The sequence below is a fragment of the Thamnophis sirtalis genome, unplaced genomic scaffold, assembly GCF_051295495.1.
Source record: "Thamnophis sirtalis isolate CommonGarterSnake01/CBP01778 unplaced genomic scaffold, rThaSir2_p1.2 scaffold_2, whole genome shotgun sequence".
NCBI lineage: Eukaryota > Metazoa > Chordata > Lepidosauria > Squamata > Natricidae > Thamnophis > Thamnophis sirtalis.
In genome coordinates this window covers 155766040-155789045 of record NW_028261382.1, presented here as the reverse complement: position 1 = coordinate 155789045, position 23006 = coordinate 155766040, and the positions used below count along the sequence as shown (strand labels likewise).

The 23006-nt window shown below is 36.7% G+C and overlaps 2 protein-coding genes across 4 annotated transcripts in view; both read right to left on the bottom strand.

The window, feature by feature from the left end:
* CEP192 (centrosomal protein 192) overlaps nt 1-7339 on the bottom strand; it is a 77851-nt gene extending 70512 nt beyond the window's left edge. Inside the window, exons 1-4 of the mRNA XM_087707311.1 lie at nt 7206-7339; nt 5018-5205; nt 2659-2778; nt 1350-1483 (exon numbers count right to left, since the gene is read on the bottom strand). Coding sequence (XP_087563437.1) covers nt 1350-1483; nt 2659-2778; nt 5018-5184 — 421 coding nt within the window. The 5' untranslated portion in view covers nt 5185-5205; nt 7206-7339. The remainder of the gene's footprint in view (nt 1-1349; nt 1484-2658; nt 2779-5017; nt 5206-7205) is intronic.
* Nucleotides 7340-10473: 3134 nt separating this feature from the next.
* SEH1L (SEH1 like nucleoporin) lies at nt 10474-21834 on the bottom strand. 3 transcript variants are annotated; one of them, XM_014062397.2, is made up of 9 exons: nt 21562-21833; nt 20352-20402; nt 19729-19875; nt 18480-18691; nt 17984-18082; nt 17096-17236; nt 16650-16807; nt 14826-14979; nt 10474-10986 (listed from the first exon to the last, which is right to left on the bottom strand). In XM_014062397.2, the coding sequence occupies exons 1-9, from the start codon at nt 21670-21672 to the stop codon at nt 10779-10781; spliced, it is 1281 nt and encodes a 426-aa protein (XP_013917872.1). In that variant the 5' UTR covers nt 21673-21833; the 3' UTR covers nt 10474-10778. The 3 variants fall into 3 exon arrangements, with proteins under 3 accessions (XP_013917872.1, XP_013917873.1, XP_013917874.1); XM_014062398.2 differs by lacking the exon at nt 10474-10986 and adding an exon at nt 12158-12503 and having other exon boundaries at nt 21562-21834; XM_014062399.2 differs by lacking the exon at nt 10474-10986 and adding an exon at nt 12365-12570 and having other exon boundaries at nt 21562-21831.
* Nucleotides 21835-23006: the final 1172 nt, after the last annotated feature.

Genomic DNA, 23006 nt, shown 5'->3' with positions numbered 1-23006 from the left:
GCAAACGACCAGCCCACAGTGGCTCTGGCAGCCAAACTGGGGCACAGGGGGCATGCATGGCCCCCCCACATCCCATTTTCAGCTGGATGGCCTCCTGCAGCACCCTGCCAGCCAAAATGAGGTGCAGGAGGCCACACACATCCTCCCCCCCTCCAGTCGACCCGCAGACAACCACAATGCTGATCTGGCCCTCAAAGAAATCCCGTTTGACACCCCTGGTTTAGGGTCTCCTGCTTGAGGAGGCGATTGAACTAGAAGACCACCAAGGTCCCTTCCAACTCTATTCTATGTTCTAGTAATAATTTGAAAGCTAGAAATAATTTCTTAAACTCAGTCTATGGAAAATTACTTTAGCTTGAACATTTACCTTGTTTTCTCCTCCATATGTTATTCATTACTACAAGCAAGGGTTTTTAAGGATTTATAACTCTTCAATATTTCAAATTGCTAGAGTATTATTTAACCCTATTTATACAGCTACCCATCTCACATGAAAGTAACTCAACATGAGCTAGCAACTAGTCTGGCACTTAGCAATAATTAGCAATTTAAATATGTTCAGAAAAAAAATCTAACAATTAAAAATTAATTTAACTGATTACCTAATAAAAATTAATCAAGACTGGAAATTCAAGAAAACTATTTCAATTGCTAAATTTCACCTCTCAATCATATACTTAATAGGCAAACTGCACAAATTTTGCCAATAGATTCTTCTCTGCATCCCTTCTATAAACAATTCCATTATATCACTAAAGGTATATGTTTCCATTACAAGTATACCTCAACTTACAATCATAATGGAACCCAAAATTGAGGTTATAAGTCATTGCAGCTGTCAAACCAACCTGTGACTGGATTTAATTTTACAACCATTTTTATTATGGTGGTAAAATGAGTCATAAACAAGTCAATTCTTATGAATGGGTATTTTTTGCTAGAAAATAGTAAAAAAACATAAGTAAGTGTTGCAAATTGCAGTCACATGAGCCAGTTGCCAAGAGACCAAAATGCAATCATGTGACTAAGGAGGGGATGATCATAACTTTGAGGGCAGGTCGTAAATAGCTTTTCTGAATTCTGTCTTAATAGACATTAATCAACAAGTCATTAGTTGAAAAACTACCTGTATGCAGATGTTGGAGTTTTTATTTTAGAAACGAATATTATTTTCAGATGACTTAACTGACAAATAAGGTCACAATTACAATGATTACAGCATATATTCATTATACCAATATTTTTACATATTATAATAAAACATCATTTTGAGCAGAACTCCAGCAATTTGGTTTGTTGTGGATTTCTTGATAATACTAAACTCAACAGACACAGCTGAAACTTCCTACCTTCTAAATGTTTTTCATGGAAACTATTCGGATTTTTGTCTAAGCAATCATCAGTAGAATTTTGGCTTTGTCTTCTCTGTAAACATTTTTGGGGTGGCTCCAAGATAATCTCAGCAGTATAATCACAGTTTTCCCTGCGGAAGTTAGAATTAGGTTTTCAATCATGAATTTAGATTTTAAAAGATCAAAAAGTATTTTAGCTAAATATCAATGATTTTTTTAAAAATAATATTTTTCTTTTTAAATGGTTAATGGTAACATTAGTAGCAAAGTAATTTAGATAATTTTATTTGAAAAAAGTCAGATTTTAAATACATACAAGTATATATCTGTCTATTTAAAATATGTAACCAATCAATTTTTCATATCTACTTTCAGAGTTTTAAAAAATAAATTTAAAGTTGATTTATCACAGAATTGTTTTTCAACTGTAAAGTCATTTCTCTCTCAATATACCATATAACTGGATGATAAATATACAATTAAAAAGTCACTTTGCTTGGGAATTACTGTCTAATCTAGGGAAGGCCGAGATACCACATGTGGAATAAAATCAAAAGATCACCTAAGACTCATCATTACAGAAAAAATAAATAAATTTGGTAACCATACTAATAACAATACTCACAAAATTCAGACTAATTGTCATACATATTAACATGTTGGAAATATGTATTAAAATATTAATTTATTTGAATTAGAATATTTAATAAAAAAATTAACTACAGGCAGTCCTTGATTTACAACCATTCATTTAGTGACCTTTCAAAGTTATAACAGCACTGAAAAAGTGATCATTATTCACTTATGACCACTGCAACATCTTCCTGGTCACATGACTAAAATTCAGATGCTTGGCAACTGACTCATGTTTATGACAGTTGCAGTGTCCTGGGGTGATGTGATCACCTTTTGCAACCTTATGATAAGAAAAATCAATGAGGAAGCCAGATTCATTTAATAACTGTGTTACTAACGTGACAATTGCAGTGATTCACATAACAACTGTGGCAAGAAAGGGCATAAAATGGGACAAAATTCACTGGGAAAAAAACCTCCACTTATTTAGCAATGGAAATTTTGAGTTATTATGGTCATAAGTCAAGGACTATCTATAGGTTTTTTGTGAAATTTACTTATCAAATGTATTTTGAGAATTATGAATAGTGTTAATTTATTCCTTACAATTCTAATTCATAAACAGACATGGTCCTTTGAGAAATAATAGGAAATAATCTGTTCTTATTAATTATGCAGAATTATGGAGTTTTGCATCAAAGAATGTACCATTGGTTAATATAAATCTTACACAGTATCATGAAAGTTAGACATAAGATTTTTTCTTGGATCTGAATCAAGTTCATCACCACAGGAAGATGCTAATGTGGCCAAAAATTTCCTTTCAATGTAAGAAGCATGATCAGAAAGTCTGTATGAAAAGAAATAAAACAGTTACTTGTCCTTCATGTTCTCAACTTGGAAAAAGAATAATGATATTTACTAGAAATATAAGATTATATTTAAAACAGTTATCATATAAAGGAGGATAAAAACAATTTCCTTTTTTTCCAACTACAAATTTTATTAGGTATCTGTATTAAAAGATGCCAGCAACTGGAAGATCAATTTATTTATGTATCCAAAATTATGCAAAGTCTGAGAGCCTCACTATAGAAATTTAAGAAATCTAAGGATTATCTAGTTCATGTCACAATTCATATGAGATAGCACTATACACTAGAAAAAAATATACCTGGCTAGTGACTTTTTGTTGAGCAAACCAATGTACGTGATTAGTTTATTGTTTGGCTTGTGCAAATTTAGGAATTCAATATTACTCATTGGGCTAACAAGTCATTTAAATAGATACCTACTAACACCTTTTGATCTATTGGCAAACTGTTCTTGCTTTTTCATCTAATATTTAGTCAAGATCTGTTTTTTTCTGAAATTTTCATTCAAAAGTGGCATTCAAAATTCAAATTTCTTTCACAATTTCCTACTGGAAAAAGAAATATTCATTCTATTCCTTTTTTTTCATGACAGCCCTTTCATGAAAAAGCCTATGGTTTTCTATGAAATCTCTCCTTACTCTTCCCCAGTCCAAGCACAGAAGTTGTGCTTGCCACTCAGCAAAACATACAAACTTACATATATACATATAACCAATTTCGTTGTATCCATGATGTACAATAATAATAAAGGTTATACTATAACTAGCCAGCCGATTTTAATTTACTACATTTTAGAAATTCAACCTATACTATTAGTATGTGATTTATTGCCTTAATGGAGTTACTGTATTTTTCGGATATAAGACGCACCTTTTTCCCCAAAAAAAGAGGGTGAAAGTCTAATACTCCGAATGCAGCTCCACCCACTTGCTCTGTGCGTTGCATTTTTGGGGGTTCCGTGCGGCGGGGATCCTCACTTTCACATGGAGCCTGATTCCCGAAACAGCCCAGGGAAAAGCCTTTTCAAAGAAAGCATTTTTGGGCGTCAGCACCACGATCCCCTCCCCGATTCCAAAGAAAGCATTTTTGGGCAGCACCACCATGATCCCCTCCCTGATTCCAAAAGGGGCACGTACAGAGGCCAAAAAAGTTCATCATGCATCAGGTGGCAAGTGGTTCCAGCACATGCTGCCACCTCAAAATGCTTTCCTTCCCAGTTCCCTGGTGCACATTGTAGAGCCACGCACCCTCCTCCTCCTCTGCAGACTCGCCTTCTCTTACTCCTGGCCAGCACTGTTGGCTGGGGGAGGCAGGGAGAAAAGTAAGAGGGCAGCACGGTCGGGTGAGGGCACTGGAGCCGGGCACAGACACAGGGCCGGTAGATTAGAGGCAGCCAGCCAATTGCCAGCTTGCTGGTTCAGCTGCTGGCCACCCGGAGTGCGCACGCAGCAAAGGAAACCCGCAATGTGGCCGCTGCCTCCTGCCTACATGCTTCGTGGAGGCCAAGCAGCACCCTTTTTTGAATTAGGGGTGGGGGGAGTGAGGGTGTCGTGGCACTACAGCCCAAACATTATCAAAGTTCCCAGGACCACTTCGCAAATCAGGCTCTGATCGAGGTAGCAAAGACATTAATCAGATGAATACTGATGGATGCTGCTAGGAAAGAGGCAGAAAGGTTTTTTTCCTGATTTCCTCCTCAAAAATTAGGGTGCATCTTATACTCCGGTATGTCTTATACTCTGAAAAATACAGTATTTAAACAGACCATGATCAAATCAACTCTGAATAAGCATATTGGGCAAGACAGCCAGAGCATGCCTCAATGGAATTTTCTAAGAGTTCTTGCCAGTTCCGTTGCAGTATTTAATTAGCTCACTAGGCATGTTATTATGAATTATATTTTAAGTATTTAGCAGCTGTTAACAATTTATTTGAGTCATTTTTCTAAAAAGCCGTATCAAAATAAATAACCATGCCCTTATTTAAAAAGCACATTAGGCTAGAATGCAATAGGCTAATTTGTGACTACATCATGCAAATGAAAAGAACTATATTAATAAGATAAACCCTGGTCAAGTTAACAATGGCTAAGCACATTGCACAAATACAGTTCAACATTGCAAAATGAAAAAGTAGGTCTGGAAACAATTTAAGATTCGGAAATTAGTAGCCATGAAAAATCCTTCAGTTTACACATTCTATTAAGTGCATTACCTGCTTTGAGAACCAGTTTTTTGTCTGGTTTCCGTTGAAGCAGCAACTGGAAGACCAAGATTTGATGAAAGTGTGATATTGTCTAAAATTTCATTGGTATGATTAGCGATAGAGTTGACTGAAACACTTGGAAATGTCTCATCCCCAATATGTTTGAAATCTTCCATATTACTCTTGTCTCATAGTGTCTGAAAATTTCAATACAAGCAAGCAACAAGGAAATTTTAAATTTACAATTCTAACATTACTATGTATTACTTTTCTACTGGAGTATGTATTTCTGTTACCTGAATGTTGAATACATGAAGGTTATCTTTCATAAAACTAAAGTAGCTCAATAATCAAGTATAATTCTGAAAATTACAATTAAACTTTACTGATATTAAATATTTTATCAAAGTAGCAGCCTTATTTAACTGTTACAGCAACAAAAAAAGGATAGTCAATTCTTTCACAGGACATATCAGTTTGTTTAATCACCATATGCGTTGATTTAATTTTAGCTTTTAATAAGGATTATTATGAAGTTGTGTTTCAGAGAGTTCAGCATCTAAAGGATGCTAAAAGTGAAGAGGAAAATGTGTTTTTATTAAGATTTTTAAACTAATCCTAACTTGTACAGCTGCTGCAGTGCCATTGCCATCAATGACAGGTACAGAAAAAACCCTGAATGTGCTATTCATATTGTGCATTTTATATCCTGCTAAACAACTTATTGCCTCCCTAACATTTAGACTTCAATTGCCACCAGACCCAGCCAACACCTCCAAAGACAATGGACTGCAAAAATTGTCCAAAACCAAGGGAACAAACTAAATTGTACATTCCTGTCTTCTACCAATAAAACATTCAGCTAAAATCTTCAACAATTTTAATTGCATAATACAGGTAAGTCCTTGACTTACAATAGTTCATTTAGTGACCTTGAAAGTTACAACAGAACTGAAAAGTTACTTCTGACCATTGCATATGATGGTCACATGATTTACATTGAGTTACAACTGATTCACATTTATGACAGCTGCAGTCTTGTGTGGTCATGATCATTTTTTGCAACCTTCTGACAAGCAGTCAATGGGGAAACCAGACTCATTTAACAACCATGTTGCTAATTTAACAGCTGCACTGATTTAACAAATGTGACAAGAAAAGTCATAAAATGGTAGAAAACTCACTTAGCAACATAAATTTTGGGCTCAATTGTGGTTGTGAATCGAGGACTACCTGTATCTCACATTTCTGTAAATGTGACAAAACTAGTCTTTCTGTTAAAACTTCTAACAATTCATTAAACAAGGGTCTTTTTAATGGCAGGCACAGGAAGAAATAAAGTGTAGTTCAGAAAAGATCCTTTAAAAGCTTGTGAATTTATCTATGTCTTCATGTGCCTGCCATAAAAGCCCCTTTGTTTAATGTTATTTGTACTCAACTTTGTTTAAAAACTGTTATCTCAAGCAGACAAGTAGGTGATCATGAGGAACACCCAGCTATTCACAATAGTTGGATTGGATCATAATTTATTCCAATCTTAATCTTGACAATTTAGGCTCTAGGGACCAGGTTTTCTGCCCCAGGAGACATAAACAGACCTACTCAGCAAAGTCTTAGTGTGCAAGGAGTTAAAAACATTCTAAGGTGAAGGCTAATCCTTCCCTCCACCTGGTGCCCTCCAAATACTACAGGTCTTAAATTAACTCTATTTCTCATAGCCCAACACATCCGGAAAGCAACAGATTGGATCCTTCGGTAAATTACGGGGATCAGTGCTGGCCATAGTTTATTCCAATTTACTTCGAGTCAGAAGCGGCAGTGGCTCCTTTCAGGTAAGGGCGGGGGCACCCAAGCAACTAACACCTGGGATGCTCACAGGTGTTCAAAATCCCCTCCGCCAAAAACATTAGGACGAGAACCGCAATTTCATCTCCATCTCCTGGCCAAGAGCTCTTCCCTATCAATGGAGCGAGGGTCCGGCTCTCGTCCCGCTACTTCAGCGCGTCGCCCGCACCGGCTCCTCGAACCGACGGTACCAACGCAGCGGGAGTAGGAAAATGGGGGAGGGGGGACTAAGAAGTTCCGAGCGCCTCGCGACGAAGAGCGGGAACTGACTTAACTTCGCCTCCGCCTCCCCCAGCCCCCCACCCTTTCGACTTTAGCCGCTTTCGGTACGCACAGGAAACAAAGCGCTCACCTAATCCCAAGCGTAGCGCAACAGTCAGACCGGGCGCGGGAACGCCTCGAGGGACGCGGAAAATCACTCCAAGGCGTCCCGGAAGTCCTCAAATCCCACCACTCTCGAACTCAGAAAAGAAAAATAACCCACCCACCGTCCCTCTTCCCACCCCCCTCCCCCGCCCCCGTTTTTTCCCCGAAGACGATGCGCACGCGCACCTTCTCTTCAGGCGCCTCAAGCAAGCCCGCTCAGGTTTTCGTTCAAGAAAAAAAGGCGGAACGCTATTGGATTGTGAGATCACACAGAAGAGGAGGGCTGCGGCCTTTCGATTGGACGAGAGGAAGTGACGCGCTTGCTTTCAAATGGCCTGGGATAATAAACTTCAATCCTGAGGAAGCGGGGACTGGTGGATATTTTGTTAAAACTATCAAACTACTCTGCGCTCTAATCCAGATTCACGGGAACTTGCCCAGAGACACAGATGTTGGGGAGATAATGGAAGCTTATTTTATTTATTTATTTCGTCAAGCATGTATTAGATAACAGATGTATGTATAAACATGATTATGAATACATGAAATAGACACAAATACAAGGAAAATTAGGACAGGGACGGTAGGCACGCTGGTACGCTTATGCACGCCCCTTAAATACCTCTTAGGAATGGGGTGAGGTCGACAGTAGACAGTCTAAGGTTAAAGTTTGGAGGGTTTGGAGAAGAAACCACAGTGTCAGGTAATGCATTCCAGGCATTGACATTTCTGTTACTAAAATCGTATTTTCTGCAATCAAGTTTGAGGCGGTTTGCCTTGAGTTTGTATCTTTTGTGTGCTGGTGTGTTGTTGTGGTTGAAGCTGAAGTATTCATTGACATGTAGCAGATAATTTTATGTACTACGCTTAGATCGGATCAAAGACAGCGAAGTTCTAAGTTGTCTCAGCCCAAAATTTCAAGCCACGAGTTTGGGCAAAGTTAGTACTGTTTATCTAAAATAGCGAAAGTACAATAATTATATTAGTTCCTCCCACAAGGTTGTATGGAATCCCCCTTACTGCTATTTACCATGCGACAGAAGACTTAATGGACTTGCTAATTGGTTTTGATAAACACTCTAGGGCAAGATGGCTTCAGATACATTATTACTCTGCAGGGGTCTCGCATTAAAGATGTTCAAGTCTCACCTGTTCAAAGTTGACTCAGCCTCCCTTCCTTCTGAGGTGGGTAAAATGAGGACCTAGATTGCTGACTCTGTAAACTGCTTAGAGGGGGCTGTAAAAGCACTGTAAAGTAAGTGCTAGTGTTATATCGTATTGCCTTGTGTAACAGGTAGTAATAGACTTCCAGCAATGTAGAGGGTTCCTCAGCTGTTGAAAATTAATCCTTCATTTTGCATTATAAAGAAAAGAGTGGGACAAACCTGTTTTGAAGCTAATCTGTTCCTCAGCCTCTAGAAATATTATTTGTGATGTGCTTTCGTGGGCGTGTGTGATTTTATTATATTAATTTATTTGATTATTTTTATTTTATTGTTTTAAATGAGGTTTTATATTCTATAAGCCACCTTGAGTCACCATGTGCGAATAGGCGACAATATAAATTAAATAATTCTTTGAATTTTTCCTCCCAGGTATATACACTGGCAGGTGGTCTATGGAGATTCTCAATCAATAAGGTTGCCCCAAAGGTGCTTTTTTTCAAAACTTTCTTGGTTTTTTTTTTCCTTTGAAAACATTTTACTTCTCATCCAAGAAAAACTTATCAAAAAATATAACTAAAAAACTTTTTGGAAGAGAAGTGAAATGTTTTCAAAGGAAAAAAGTCCAGTTGCCTTTTGGAAAAAGTACTTAGCAGGATACATACTATTGAATCAAAGCAAAACAAGGTTTACTAGATGTAAAGTCCCATTCAGTATTAAAAATACCACTTTATTTGAAATGTAGAGATGCCACATATATTTCTCTCAGGAATGCAAGTATCTGGACAATTACTGTATCACAGCAAAAAAAGGCTTTTGTATCTCTTTGCTATTTACCAATTGTCTAGATCGGGGGTGTCAAACTCAAGGCCCAGGGGCCAGCCCCAGCCCTTGGGATGCTTAGAACTGGCCCGCAGGACCCCCTGGAAATAGCAAAGGACCGGCCCATGTTGCCTCTGCCAATGAAAACGGAGTTTGGGAAGGCTGCGTGCAGCCTTCCTCAGCTCTCTTTTCGCTAGCAGAGTTCCAGGACGCCGTCCCAAGAGAAACTGGAGCTCGCGAGTGCCACGTGTAACCCCCACAAGCTCATTTTCACTGGCAGAGGGTTGCAGAAGACTGTCCAAGCTGAAAACAGAGCTCATGAGCCATGTGTGGCCCTCCAAGTTCTATTTTCACTGGCAGAGGCCGTTGCAGCCGAAAATGGAACTCAGGAGCCTGTTTTCACTGGCAGAGCACTCGGGCCAGCACAAGAGCCCCCCTATACAAGTGATGTCATGCTGGCCACATCCACCCCAGCTCAAGATCAAACACAAACCTGATAATGGCCCTCAATGAAATCAGCTTTGACACCCCTGATCTAGATTTTTCCTGACTAATATAGCAGTCCCATTACTCTCACCTGTTACCCCTCTCAACATAAATAAGAGCCAAGGTGGCGCAGTGGTTAAATACAGCACTGCAGGCTACTGCTAGATCAGCAGGTCAGCGGTTCAAATCTCACCGGCTCAGGGTTGACTCAGCCTTCCATCCTTCCGAGGTGGGTAAAATGAGGACCCAGATTGTTGGGGGCAATATGCTGACTCTCTGTAAACCGCTTAGAGAGGCCTGAAAGGCCTATGAAGCGGTATATAAGTCTACTGCTATTGCTATTGCTATTGCTATTTTCTATCACCAACCGGCAATTTCTTTTTTCAAACATGTCACTGGCCATTAAGATGAGATAAATAAATAATAAACAAAAATAAACAAAATCTTTAGTAAGGTACATCATCATTTCCAAATATTTACTTATACTTTTTGAAGTAAATGAAGGCAACACACTACATACTTTCTCAATGTTTTATTGATTTATTTTCATATCTGTAGTGGATATCATTATACAACAGTTACACAAACAACAAATATTCTTATTTTGTTATAAGTATGTGTACTTTATTTTTTAAGACTTTCATGAAATTGCTAAAGATGGAAAAAAGCTAAGGAATCTGATGACCTAAAAGATTCTTATGCTAAAATGTAAAATTTTTAATTTACTTATATACTATAGGGAAGTTTTTTTCCATCTGTATTTAATTTTAAGAAATTATTCCCAAATAATACAAAGTTAATTACTAATAGATTACAACAAATTGAATATTTTAAATGATAAAATACTGTTTCACATAATTTATCCTGAACGCTGCATTAGATTGTTGAGTGTTAATAGTAGAGAACTAGTTTTTATTATCGGCAGAACTAAGCATAGTAAATTTGAAATATTGTAGTTTGCATTATAGATCATGCCTTTAAAACCTATTCTGAATTATGGTTGGAAAAAAGGTTAAAAAAAAGAACAGCGAAAAGAAATAGATTTTTAAAGCATGTGAGTTAGGCTTTAATACAGCTTTAAATATGTATCAAACCCCTTCATGTTCACGTAAGAGCTTAAGAGGTCGAGAAATATATCGTCTGCGAGGGTGAGGATACTGGATATTGGCAGTGTCAGCATCGCAAGAGTGCTCTATCAGAGGAGGAAGAGGAGGAGGAGGTGGTGGTGGTAAGAGCTGGGCATAACTGGACCATCTTGATCCAGCCCATGGGGAATCCAGAGGGGGAAAAAAATACCTGAAAACAATTCAGACAGGAACACCACACAGAAGGGAAAAACAGAAAGAATAGTGGTAAATACAAGAACCAGAGAGGAGAGACACATGCTGGGACAAAATGAAAGAAACAAAATCAAGTTCTCAGCTCAAGTTATCATTTTTTAAAACTACTCCAAAGGAAAATTATCATACGAGACAATAGGAACTATCCTTTACATTCATTGTAAAATGAATATACTACATGTAAGTTAACTGATTCTGAACAGCATGCCTTCTCATTTATCCTACAAATCATGCTGTTTTAATGCAATTACAGAAAAACAGACACAAATTATATATCCAGATTGGTCTACTCATTTGCATCCAATTTAGATCAACTCTACTCAGATGAAAACATCAAACTTAAAAATAAAAACATAGTTTTACAATGTTAGATTTTCACAATATACAGAGTTGGGTTTTTTCCATTGCAATAACAGTCTGTGTGCTTATATACATTTCTCTGGAAAAAACACAAAATAATCAAAACTTCTAATGGCTTAAAAGATCATTCCATACTACTTCTTATGACTTACCCGTAATAAAAGAAAACTTTGTAATCTTTACAATCTTTGGAAATGTACATAAATTTACAGAACAGAAAAGTTAGTAAATTTTGAGACAAGACATATTTAAAGCCACACTGACATGCCATTATGTAAAACAAGGCATTAATTGAATGTTTGCCCTATGACACCACTTCGGTTTATTTCAAGGCAACAACTGCACTGCACAGAGCAAGGTGTAAATACTTGGCAATGCAGGAACTGGTTGGGGTCACAAGATGATAATTCCCATACCAAACTAGAACAAACATTCATTTGGACTAGATTTCCATCACAAAACCAATAAGATGAAATCTTACTAATTATTGCATGGATTCATGCTACTATAACATGCAATTATCAGGTATGTTCAGATCATTCTTATCAAGACAACAAAAATATGTTACTAATAGTTACTAGTTACTAATAGTTTTGTGATTTTCATCTGAAGTAGTTCTGAAATAATACCAAAATAATTTGATATCAACTCTACAGTTGCCAAATTACAATGTGCTCACACTGTTTATGACTAAGTGTATACTACAATCCATCCAGTTAGCAAAACTAATTGCTAATCATCTATGTGAACACTTCAAAAAGCCAAAGTTAAAATAATCAAAATAATTTTAATGAAAAACAGTTACTCCAATTGTTTTGCATTAAGGATTTATCTCCTAACAAGCTTAGAATGCAAGGACAATAATCTTCTTTACATTAGTGAATTCCGGCTTTCTCTTGCAACATGTCTTTTTGAGAAATGGAATCCATAAGAGAATCCTGTTACTTTTTTTGTTACAGATTCCAACAAGATCATACTGTGCTGGCTAGTAGAGTACACATGTAGTATTTTTTTAAAAAGTAATTTGATTTGCATTTAGTAGTAGACAGATTGCTGGTGTCTTTGGAAGAGGTCAGACGCCGATGGGGAGGGGGAAAATATCGCTTTCCATTCCTGTGTGCATGCAACAAGCAGTAAAACAGCAAAGTTACTCCAGTTAGCTTGGTATCAGCTGTGCTTTCTGTTAAAAAGGACATAATACAAATGGGGAAAGGAAAATGCATAACAATTTTAGACACACGTGGTTATAAGCACAATAAGAATACTGTAAAGTAGCAGTTGGTAGGTTGATTAATTCTCCAATCACTTTTCAAACATCATTTTTCTGTTAAGTATAAAATAATTACTTTGATCTTCTCACGTTAGTAGTGTTACTTGAATTGATTAATGAAGTACCAAAACATTGTGCCATAGAGCCAATAAAGCACCCATCAACTTGTTTCTAAAAGCTAGAATTTACATTCTTGTTCTCATAAAATCTTTAGGAAATAAATTACATGTAGCTGGTTTTGTTCTACTTTCAAACTGCTATCAAAAATTAAAATTATTTTCAGATGATTTTTTTTCGTAAGTGTTTTTATTCCTGAACCCAAAATTATTATTTGAAATAAGACCTTTGCACAATCTTCAGGGAAAATAAAACAAGTATCTTGCTTAATTTAAACTGGTAGTAAGACTGGTAAGTTTAATAAGCACAAGAACAAAAGGTGAAAATGTCTAAGAGTTTGTTCCATTTTATTTTTTCTTATTTTTCTTATGGAAACATATACAAAATATATTTGCTACCATAGCTATGCTGAATAACTGCAGCCCCAGAACATCTTCAGTCTCATAAGCAGTTGTTAAGTACTTTTATTTTATTCTCATGTTTGATCAACCACCATCATTGTGACATAATATACTGCAAGGAAACCTATAGCTAAAGAAATGTTACCATATATCAATTGTTTTATACCTCTTTATATCTGTCACCTGCCTTTTTCCAAATTCCAATTGAGAAAGTAAATATAAGGAAAATTGTATATACTAGGACAAAAAGTATGAAATAAGGATGTATTTATCTAAAGAAGTGTAGCTATATTTTCTGAATACATAGAAAACTGCCCAGTTCCTTGGCTTCATCCAAAGACATATGCTATATTTAACAATATTTTGATTTTACAAAATATCTCCTCCTGTATTTATAGAAAAATGGCAATAAATCTATCACGTGATTTGTATTGTAACAATCAATGTAACTATTATAGCTATATCCTGTTCCAATGGCAGTCCTAAAGTTAGTATGCCAATGATAATTCATGTATTGAAAGTATTTAAATAAATTGATTTTGAGGTAAAAAACAAAACTGAAGAAAGATCCTAGTCCCAAACTGTGAAGTCAAAGGATGAAGCCACTCTTGCCAGTGAAGAGACATCTGAGATATTGTGGAGTCTTCAAGACCAATTAGCTTTGGTAAACCTTCTTCTCCAAATTTATCCAATGATCCTTTGAAACCACCCACGCTATTGGCTATTACATCATCTAATACATGGTTATCAAACTCCTAGCCAATGCGCCAGATGCCTCACACCCTGGCCACACCCATGTCCAGTTTAGCAAAGGGGGGGAGTCCCGATACATCATGTGTACATCATGTGTGACGTGAGTTTGATCACCCCTGATCTAATGACTTCCACATTTAATTATACGTTGTGTGAAAAATTAATTCTTTCATCTGCACTAAATTTCCTTTCAATTATTCAGCCAATGTCACTGAATAACCCTTCTTAATGCTTTAGAAGGACCATCTCCCTGCCCATTTCCTCTACATATTGTATAATTTTACCCACCCTGATCCTGTCCCTTCTAAGTTGCCTTCTTTCAAGCTAAAGAATCGTAGACCTCCTTTCCTTGTACTTGTTTGAATTGCTTGATCATTTTTGATCCCTTTTTACATCTTTTCCAGCCCTGACATTTCGTTTCAAACCTCATGACCCAAAATGCAGCTAGACAATGACTTTTAAGTTAGGTATTAAAAGACTGGCAAATTTTATTTTCTCTCCCTTTAAGAGGTTTAGTATGGATTTTGATTGAAAGATACCAAGGCAATTAGTGGACAAATAGAAAAATGAGATAATTATTGTAAACAGGAAAAAATAGAGTGAATAGTGCTTCCTATCCTCACCTATTCCAGATCCTTTCATATAAGCATTTGAAATAGAAGATGAATGATAAATGAAAGTAAGCTCATTCACATTTTGGCCATTATGTATATTAGAACAGATCTGATGCAGCACTAATAGGACAAGCATAACTGAACAACTGAAATGATTTTTGTAATTAAACAAGAATACGTATAAAATGACAAGACATGGTCAAGTTTTTAGTGAGGAGCAAATTAAATATTTAGAGAATTAAGAACTAAGAATGTGAAGCTCTCATAAAAAAAACCATACCTGCCAACCGATGATCCATTGACTGAATTCTGGAGAGTTGAAGTTGCTGTGCCAACAGGAGCATTAAAAACTCCCTGCTGTGTGGAACTAGCATTGACTGGACTTCCATTGCCTTTCAGTATTCCAGTGCACTTCCAGTTATCCATATAATTAGCTAAATTGAAATATACAAATCCCATTTGAATGTTTAGCAAAAGGTTCTACTTACATAGTTATAATTAATATACAGGCTGTCCGGGAAATGTTGGGAGTTGAATACTCCTATATCAAATATTCAGATTATAATTATCCAATAGAGTGGACATAAAGGAATTAAATTTTTCATGGGAAAAATCTCAGCCTAATAATTAATGAATTTATCAACTTAGTGAGTTGGATTATTCTTAAAATTAGAATGAAATTTAAGAGAATGCTCATAGACCAAGACCCAAAAATAAAACTTCGAGGCATTGAGCCAGGATTACTGCTGTTGGAAAAGGGATGCTTTTGCATTTATTGTCTCAGCATGAACTGGCAATTATCTAGACCAGGCCTGCACAATTGCCCTGCTGGCATTTTTTAAAAAGTCAGTAAATCCACTGTTCCTGCTTTTAAAGATAGAGCATTATTGAGATTGGCTACACTAACAGAATCTTGCAAGTCTGACTGCATTTCCTTCTCTCCTTTACATTGCAGAAAGTTGTGGGGAAGTCAATCTGAATCCCTTCCTCCACAAAGCATGCTTTTACACATATTGTTATCTTAATATTTTTTGATAATTTCTTCATGATCATCGCCTTTTATATCTTATTTATTTTTGGATGGACCACAACTCATTAATAAATGCCTCAGGTTGCATTACTATACTATCCAATTCCAGTATTTCTAACTTCCGAAGCAAAGATGTTCCACAGAGCAGAGGGTGCTGCAGAAAAAGCTTGCCTTCTATTCTCTGTCAGCCAACATTCTTTGGCTAACGAGATCTGCAGGCATATAGGATATGCCCATCCTATTTGATCTTGTTACAGGTGGAAAAATGGTGATCCCTCAGGAACCCTGGTCTCGAGCCATGTAGGGTTTTATAAGTATTCACCATCATCTTGAATTGCACCGGAAACGCACTGTAGAATGTGGCAGCACAAGCAGTTATGTGTGCCCCTAGAATGCCACATATTATATTTCTGCTTCATGAGCTGCAATGGTTGCCAATTAGCTTCCAGCTACAATTCAAGGTGCTGATTTTGACCTTCATGACATGGACCAGATTTGAGGGGCTACCTCTTCCCAATTACATTATCAAATCCCACCACAGCCAGAAAAAATATGTTGTGGGTTCCATCCACTAAGGAGTTATATCTAGCATTTCTGCCAAGGCCCCTGTTCTGTGTAACATTATCCCCCCTCCCCCGCCCAAGGTTAGAATGGACTTTTCATTGCCATCCTTCCAGAAATCTCTCAAAAATTGAATATATCAATAGCCATGGTGGTCTCAAGCAAATGGTGATCTGCTGAGGTATGTTAGGAATAGCCAATGTTCTTACTTAGCCTTTTTAAAATAATCAGTGCTGTAATTACACTGTGTTTAAATATTTTATTTTATGATTTTAGTGTATGCTTCAGTGTCTTCTCTGAGATGAGATGGGGAGGGAGGGAGGGAGGGAGGGAATAGCAATAGCAGTTAGACTTATATACCGCTTCATAGGGCTTTCAGCCCTCTCTAAGCAGTTTACAGGGTAGGTAGGTAGGTAGGTAGGTAGGTAGGTAGGTAGGTAGGTAGGAAGGAAGGAAGGAAGGAAGGAAGGAAGGAAGGAAGGAAGGAAGGAAGGAAGGAAGGAAGATGCTTACCCTTCCAAAGCCTTACACATCCATCATCACCTGAAGATGCAAGTACTGTGCCAGTTATATTCCAGCTCACACGCCACACTTGGGAATTGTGATGATCAAACTGGGCCACTAACTGAACTTCAAATTTTGTCATTCCAGATGAAGTACTCAATTCTTTTCTATTAAAAAAAGTACACATCTGAATTGTACTTAGTCTACTCAATACATGCTACTTTAAAAACATGTTGTTTCATTTTAACATAATAATAATAAAGAAATCATTTGAAAAAATCAGAGTAAAACATTGAATAGAACTGCATTTTCCCTTTATAGCCTGCAACAAAATAATTATTAAAGAGTTAATTGCTAAATAAAATTACTACTGGTAGATTACTGGATTATCTCACCCTTGAGAACAAAGTTATTCACAAATGTTTTATATTAAAGGACTTGCTTGAAAAACTTACCTTAGGGGTTTTAATGTGAATATTCGTACATCTTTGGTAGCTACTGCCAATATATGGAATGATCTTCCAAGGTTTGGAGCAAAAGCAATGTCATGCACAGGATCTGTGACTGTCATAAGGGTTTCGGCTTTTGCATACTTCCTGAGTAACATATAAAGAGTTTTCATTCTCTTATATAACATCATTACAGTCCAGTTTCCTTTGGGGAGGGGGAGCATTAACCAAGTTCTTTCATGTAAGCTTAATTTTTAATTCTACTTAAGATTTTATGCCAGACTTTTTTTAAAGCTGGTTCCAACTAGTATCAATCACACCTGCTGCTGTGGCCTAGAGGAGCTCTCACCTCACAATCAGGAGGTTGTGAGTTTGATCCTAAATGGAGGCAGATGTAGGGTCCCCTGCTTGGGCAAGGGATGGGATTAGATGACCTGCAAGGTCCTTGTTAATGCAAGAGAATAATGAACAAATCTTAACTAATTTTGGGAACTATGATGGAGGACCACTATTTATGATTTCTTGGCTGTACAGTTAACTAGCCAAGTATCTTCACTGCCATGTATATTTATTTTGGATATTTCTATTGTTTTTCTGCTTTTAAAATATTATGGTATTTTTTATTTCTTTGAATTGTAAGCTGCCCAGAGTCATTGACTAAGATGGGTGACTATAGGAATGGAATGAATGTACACTCATATAATTGTATTTGTAGAATTTTTTTATTTGGATATAAGTTATACTATAAAACCAAAAACATATCAAGAACTAATGCATGCTAACCATTTAATATATTTCATTCCCAAAATGCCATTTTAGTAATTTTTATTCATATTTCAATGTTTCAGCAATATCACCACACATTTAATTATAGTAGCTGTTTTTTCCTCTCACCTGGTATTTTCATTGTATTCATATATCTGTACTTTAGCCAGTATATTAGGACTACCATCATCACTTCCTACAGCTATCATAGGAGCATGAGCACGAGAACTACAATTAAAAATAAAATATGCTTAGGCAACCTCTTTAACAATTAGAACTATAAAAGAATTAGTCTAAAACAACTATGGATAATAAATCCAAAATTCTCCTGTGTTATTCATAGTTTAAATTCACATACAAGAATGAAATTCAATGGTTTTTTTTTCTTAGTAGTACATTCTGAGATACTTTTATTGAAAACAACTTTCCAGAGCCTAAAACAAAGTCACTTACATCTCTGCTGACTGATCCTTCGATTATAAATCCAAATTTTCTTCCAGTTCTAATATCTCTATACTAAAAATTATAATTTTATATGCCAATTACAGATGCATATTAATTAGTTTCAAATTAAGAGAGATTTTTTTCATGATTCAGTAGTTTTTCTAAAGAATTAATAACTTACCTTGAAGGATTCCAAGAAATACAACTGCAGCTTAATTTACATGAAATTTCATGCTGAAGTGACCACTGACTGAGATTCATGACATCTGGAGCTTCATATATTCTAACAACTCCATCTGCTGAACATGTTGCTAACATGAGACCCATATGTTTGGGAGCAAATTTGACATCTGTAACTGAGGTCCTACTATCAACCAAGGTAGTCCTCTTTACCTAAAAATACAGCAGTTGTAAGAAAATTATTAATAGATTATTAGAAGTATGGTTATTATTGCACATATAATTTATAGTGTTGAAAAATGGATTTTGCATTAGAAATCTTTAAAGCTACAAAGTTACAAAGAAAAATATATGATTGCTTCGTATTTCAAAATGGCTTATAGAAATATATTATTCCCAGAACAGGAAATATTAAGGGATCACTTGAAAAATAAAATTCTTTTTTAAAAAAAAGTTTTTTTTAATTTTTAGTCTTATACATACATTTGCAGGTATACATTTCCTTCTTCCCCTTCCTCTCCCCTACTCATCTCTTCCTCTTCCCCTTCCCCTTCAAACCCTCTCTCCTCCTCTTCTTATCCCCCCCAGTCTTCGTCTCTTTTCCTCTTTCTTCTTTCCTTCTCCTTTCCTCTCTTCTTCTCTCCTCTTCCTCTCTTCCTTTCCTCTTCTATTGTTGTGGTTGCCTATTTTCCTCCTCCGTCTGGTGTATTTTTGGGCTGGTATTCTGATCCATTTTTAAGAAGTAAATTGGGAAACCAGCAGAGTTCCCTTTGGCACACAAACTGAATCCCATACCACTCAGTAGATCAACTGGGGGTGGCTGGGATAAGGAATGGCACCCAAAAAGGCAGAGATGGGGGACATATGGACTGAACACTGCAGTCATAAACATGGACCAAATTTTTACCACATTAATGCAAGAGTACTGCTAAAGTTATAATTTTAATAAATGGTCAAACTCCATTCATTCAGCACCACTGTAAATGATTGCTGAACAAATGGTTGTTAAGTAACAATCAACTGTGTAAAAACAAAATTCTGCTAGGATTTTGGCTTCAATTCTCTTGCATAAATAAAACTGATGTACAGATCATAGTGATTCCTAATGGGATTTTGCAAAGAGAAATATGAAAGAAAATAACAAATATAAAATACATCTGTTAATTTGAATATTTTGTTTGCTAAATTGTATTGTTATCAAGGATATCATAAATTCTAAATATTTCAACTATCCATTTTTCAAAACTTACCCAGTGACTTTGCCCCCGAAGTTTATCATTTGATTCTCCTACTATTTCTTCCCAAACAGCAGCTGTTCTATCAAAAGAGCAAGAAGCCAAGACCTGTCCAAATTCCGGATGAGCCCATGTCACACGCCACACAGATCCACTGTGTGTCTGCAGAATTAAGATAAATTAAAATTACAATGAACGAATTAGTGCTTTGATCTAATCATGTAGGCCCGCAGGCCTTGAATTTGACACCCCTGTTATAAGTACAGGAATACCTGTCTATATTTATATGTCAGTGATTGCATGATTTCTGTAGATACCAAACGATAAATTAATAAGTCCAAAATTCTGCGGCTGTGTTTAACATTATCCCAAAAAACTGCAATTCTAAATACATTTACAAAGATGAGAGTTCTATGTGAGTATTGCAGTTGCAAAAACTTGCATATACGAGATGATAGCAAAGTGTTAAGAGTTTCTGTATGTCTTTGTTTCCTTCTTCTGACCCTCCAGATTTTTGGAGAACAGATCTAGCAGTCCTAGTTCCATTGAGAACAAAGAAAATTACCTTTAGGTAGGCATCAACAGGATTTTAGAACTCATTAATATTCAATATTTGAATATTGGATTCAAATTCTTACCTTCCAACTGGCAGTACAATGCCACTCTCCATTTTCACCTTTGTCCCAAACCTAGTAAGGCAAACATGTTTCATTTAAAATGAAGACATATATGATTCTTCATATCGGTTCTTGTAGAAAATCTTATCAGAAAAAAAGACTCCTTAAGCACTCCAACTAGATTCTAGGTCACATATAAAACAAATAAGAACCTGCGCATATTATTAATAGGTACAAAAACATAATCAAGTTCATAGGTTTTTCCTTCGAAACAAGCAATCTTGTGACTAAGAAGTAAATCAAAACAATATCTACCCATTTTCGGCTTCATAATAATTCTGCAACTATTTAACTACAGCATAATAATTTGTGGCTATTTAAACCTCTCCAATTACAAAAATTAATTTGGGCTTCTAGTCACGGGGAACCTTTTGTGACTTAGCTTTATTTTGTTACTTCAAAAATCTCTTTGAACTAAGGACATAAAGGATACCATTAGGGTTTGTTACGGTAACATATTACACTAAGGAAAGAATTTGATTTCTATGCAAGATTTAAAGTTTACCATTCCATCTGGATTTGCAAAAACAGACTTTGAAATAAAAATGCATTACAATTTCAAAATCCAATGACTATAAATACATGGGAACTGCAAGGGAGAGCATGGTTACTGTAAAGGGATAAAATGTCAATGTGTAATTCTTATTAATTGTTCCCTTTGCCTTAAGTGCAATAGTAGGTGAATACATTATGCTAATCTGCAGTTTGCTTAACACTGGGGTACTATAATAAATCACCGTTGGGAAGATTCAAACCTACTAGACCACGAACAGTGGCTTCCAATTCTAATTGTCAATGTACCAAACCTAAATGCCATCAGTTTAGCATGTTGTGCAAACTCAGCCAAAGCGGACTCTCGAATCGTGGTTCTCAACATAAGAATTCCATTCCAGGAGTCCCCAAACTTGGCAACTTTAAGACTTGTGGATTTCAACTCCCAGAATTCTCCAGCCAGCTCTGGCTGGAGAATTCTGGGAGTTGAAGTCCACAAGTCTTAAAGTTGCCAAGTTTGAAGACCTCGGCGTTATCCTATTCACAGCAATTGCATTTTCTACCAAACACAGAAAATTGCGACTAGACTGAACGAGCATGTTGACTGACTCATCTTCCTAAAAAAAAAATTGTTTTTTAAAGAGAGAGTATAGCGTTTTGCTCCGAGCCTTCCCCACACCTTAACACTCTGGTCACTAGAGCAAGTGGCCATGCGCCGTCCATGGAAGTCAAAAGACACATCGTGGATAAGGTCGCGGTGATCAGCTGCGATGCTTCGCGCCACGAACATCCCGGCGGCTTCGCCGTCTCAGACGTTTCTTTCCTCAGCAAAATCAGCGAAGCCTTCGCTCCTCGCCACGCTTCGCGAAAATGAATGCTTTCGCGCAGCTCAAACAGGCGCGCCCGGCCTCCCAGAATTGCGTTAAAGCGTCGTGCTTTCGCCAAAAGAAAGCGACGAGTCGCTTTCGTCACTAGCGCTTACGCTCTTTGCCTTTAGTGTGCTCGACTAAGAACTTCGAAGGCGTGGACTTCTACTCCCAGAATTCCCTAGTTCCAATCTCGGAATTCTGGGAGTTGAAGTCCAGGCGTCTAAAAGTTGTTGAGGCTAAGAAATACTACCTCAAACGGAAAGAGACACAGCCCCGGAAGTTTACGAGAGAAATTTAGCAGAAGTAGTTCTGGTCAAATCGATAAAGCACGTGAAATATGGGCCCGTTAGGGAATGAAGACTTTGGAGTAGACCTCTAAAAAGCAGTGAATGCCCTGATATTTATTATGTGGCTGAATTAAAGCTGAAAGGATGCCCCGCTATGGATATGCCTAGAGGCACAAAAAAAAGTTGATACTACATGGATATATGATTGGTCCACGGATTGTCAAAACTTTGAATCCAGAAAAACTGGATGTCAGAGGGGAAATATCATGACTAAACACTGGCATTTTGGGAAACCTGAAAGAGACGTTATAATGACAACCAAGGTTATGGTTTTCTCATGTAACATGCATGTGAAAGCTGACCCTTCAGAAAGGTGAAAGAAAATATGTCTTTGAATGTGGTGCTGGAGAAATTGTTAAAAAAAATGCTAGGACTCAAAAACAAACGGTGCAGTCTTACATGAAGTAATGCCAGACTACTCACTGGAAGCACTATTGAGGAAGCTAAAATTGAAATATTTTGTACACATAACACAAAAGAAAACGTCACTGCACAAGACCTTGATATTTAGAAAAATGGAAAGGAGTCAAAAAGACATCTAAGGAAACAAACATGAACTACAATACAGTCGACAGATAAGCCTGGCAAAATTGGTTCAAAACTGTTTGCAAACAATGTACAACTATACTTTGCAAAGCAAAAAATTATTCGCCTACCATCAGACTTAAATTTTAAATGAATACTGTCAAAGATTCAGTTTTTAGTTCTGTTGCTGTCTGGAAAAAGCAGCCAAAAAAGCCTGATAATGATTCAACATATTAGGTTAAGCTATATGTTGCTTATACCCTGTTTCCCTGAAAATAAGCCCTCCCCACAACACAGTAGCAGCCATGAGGTGACCACACAGTTGGCTCCTGCACCTCAAAAATAATAAGACCCCCCCCTGAAAGCGCTTACTTCGAGGGTCC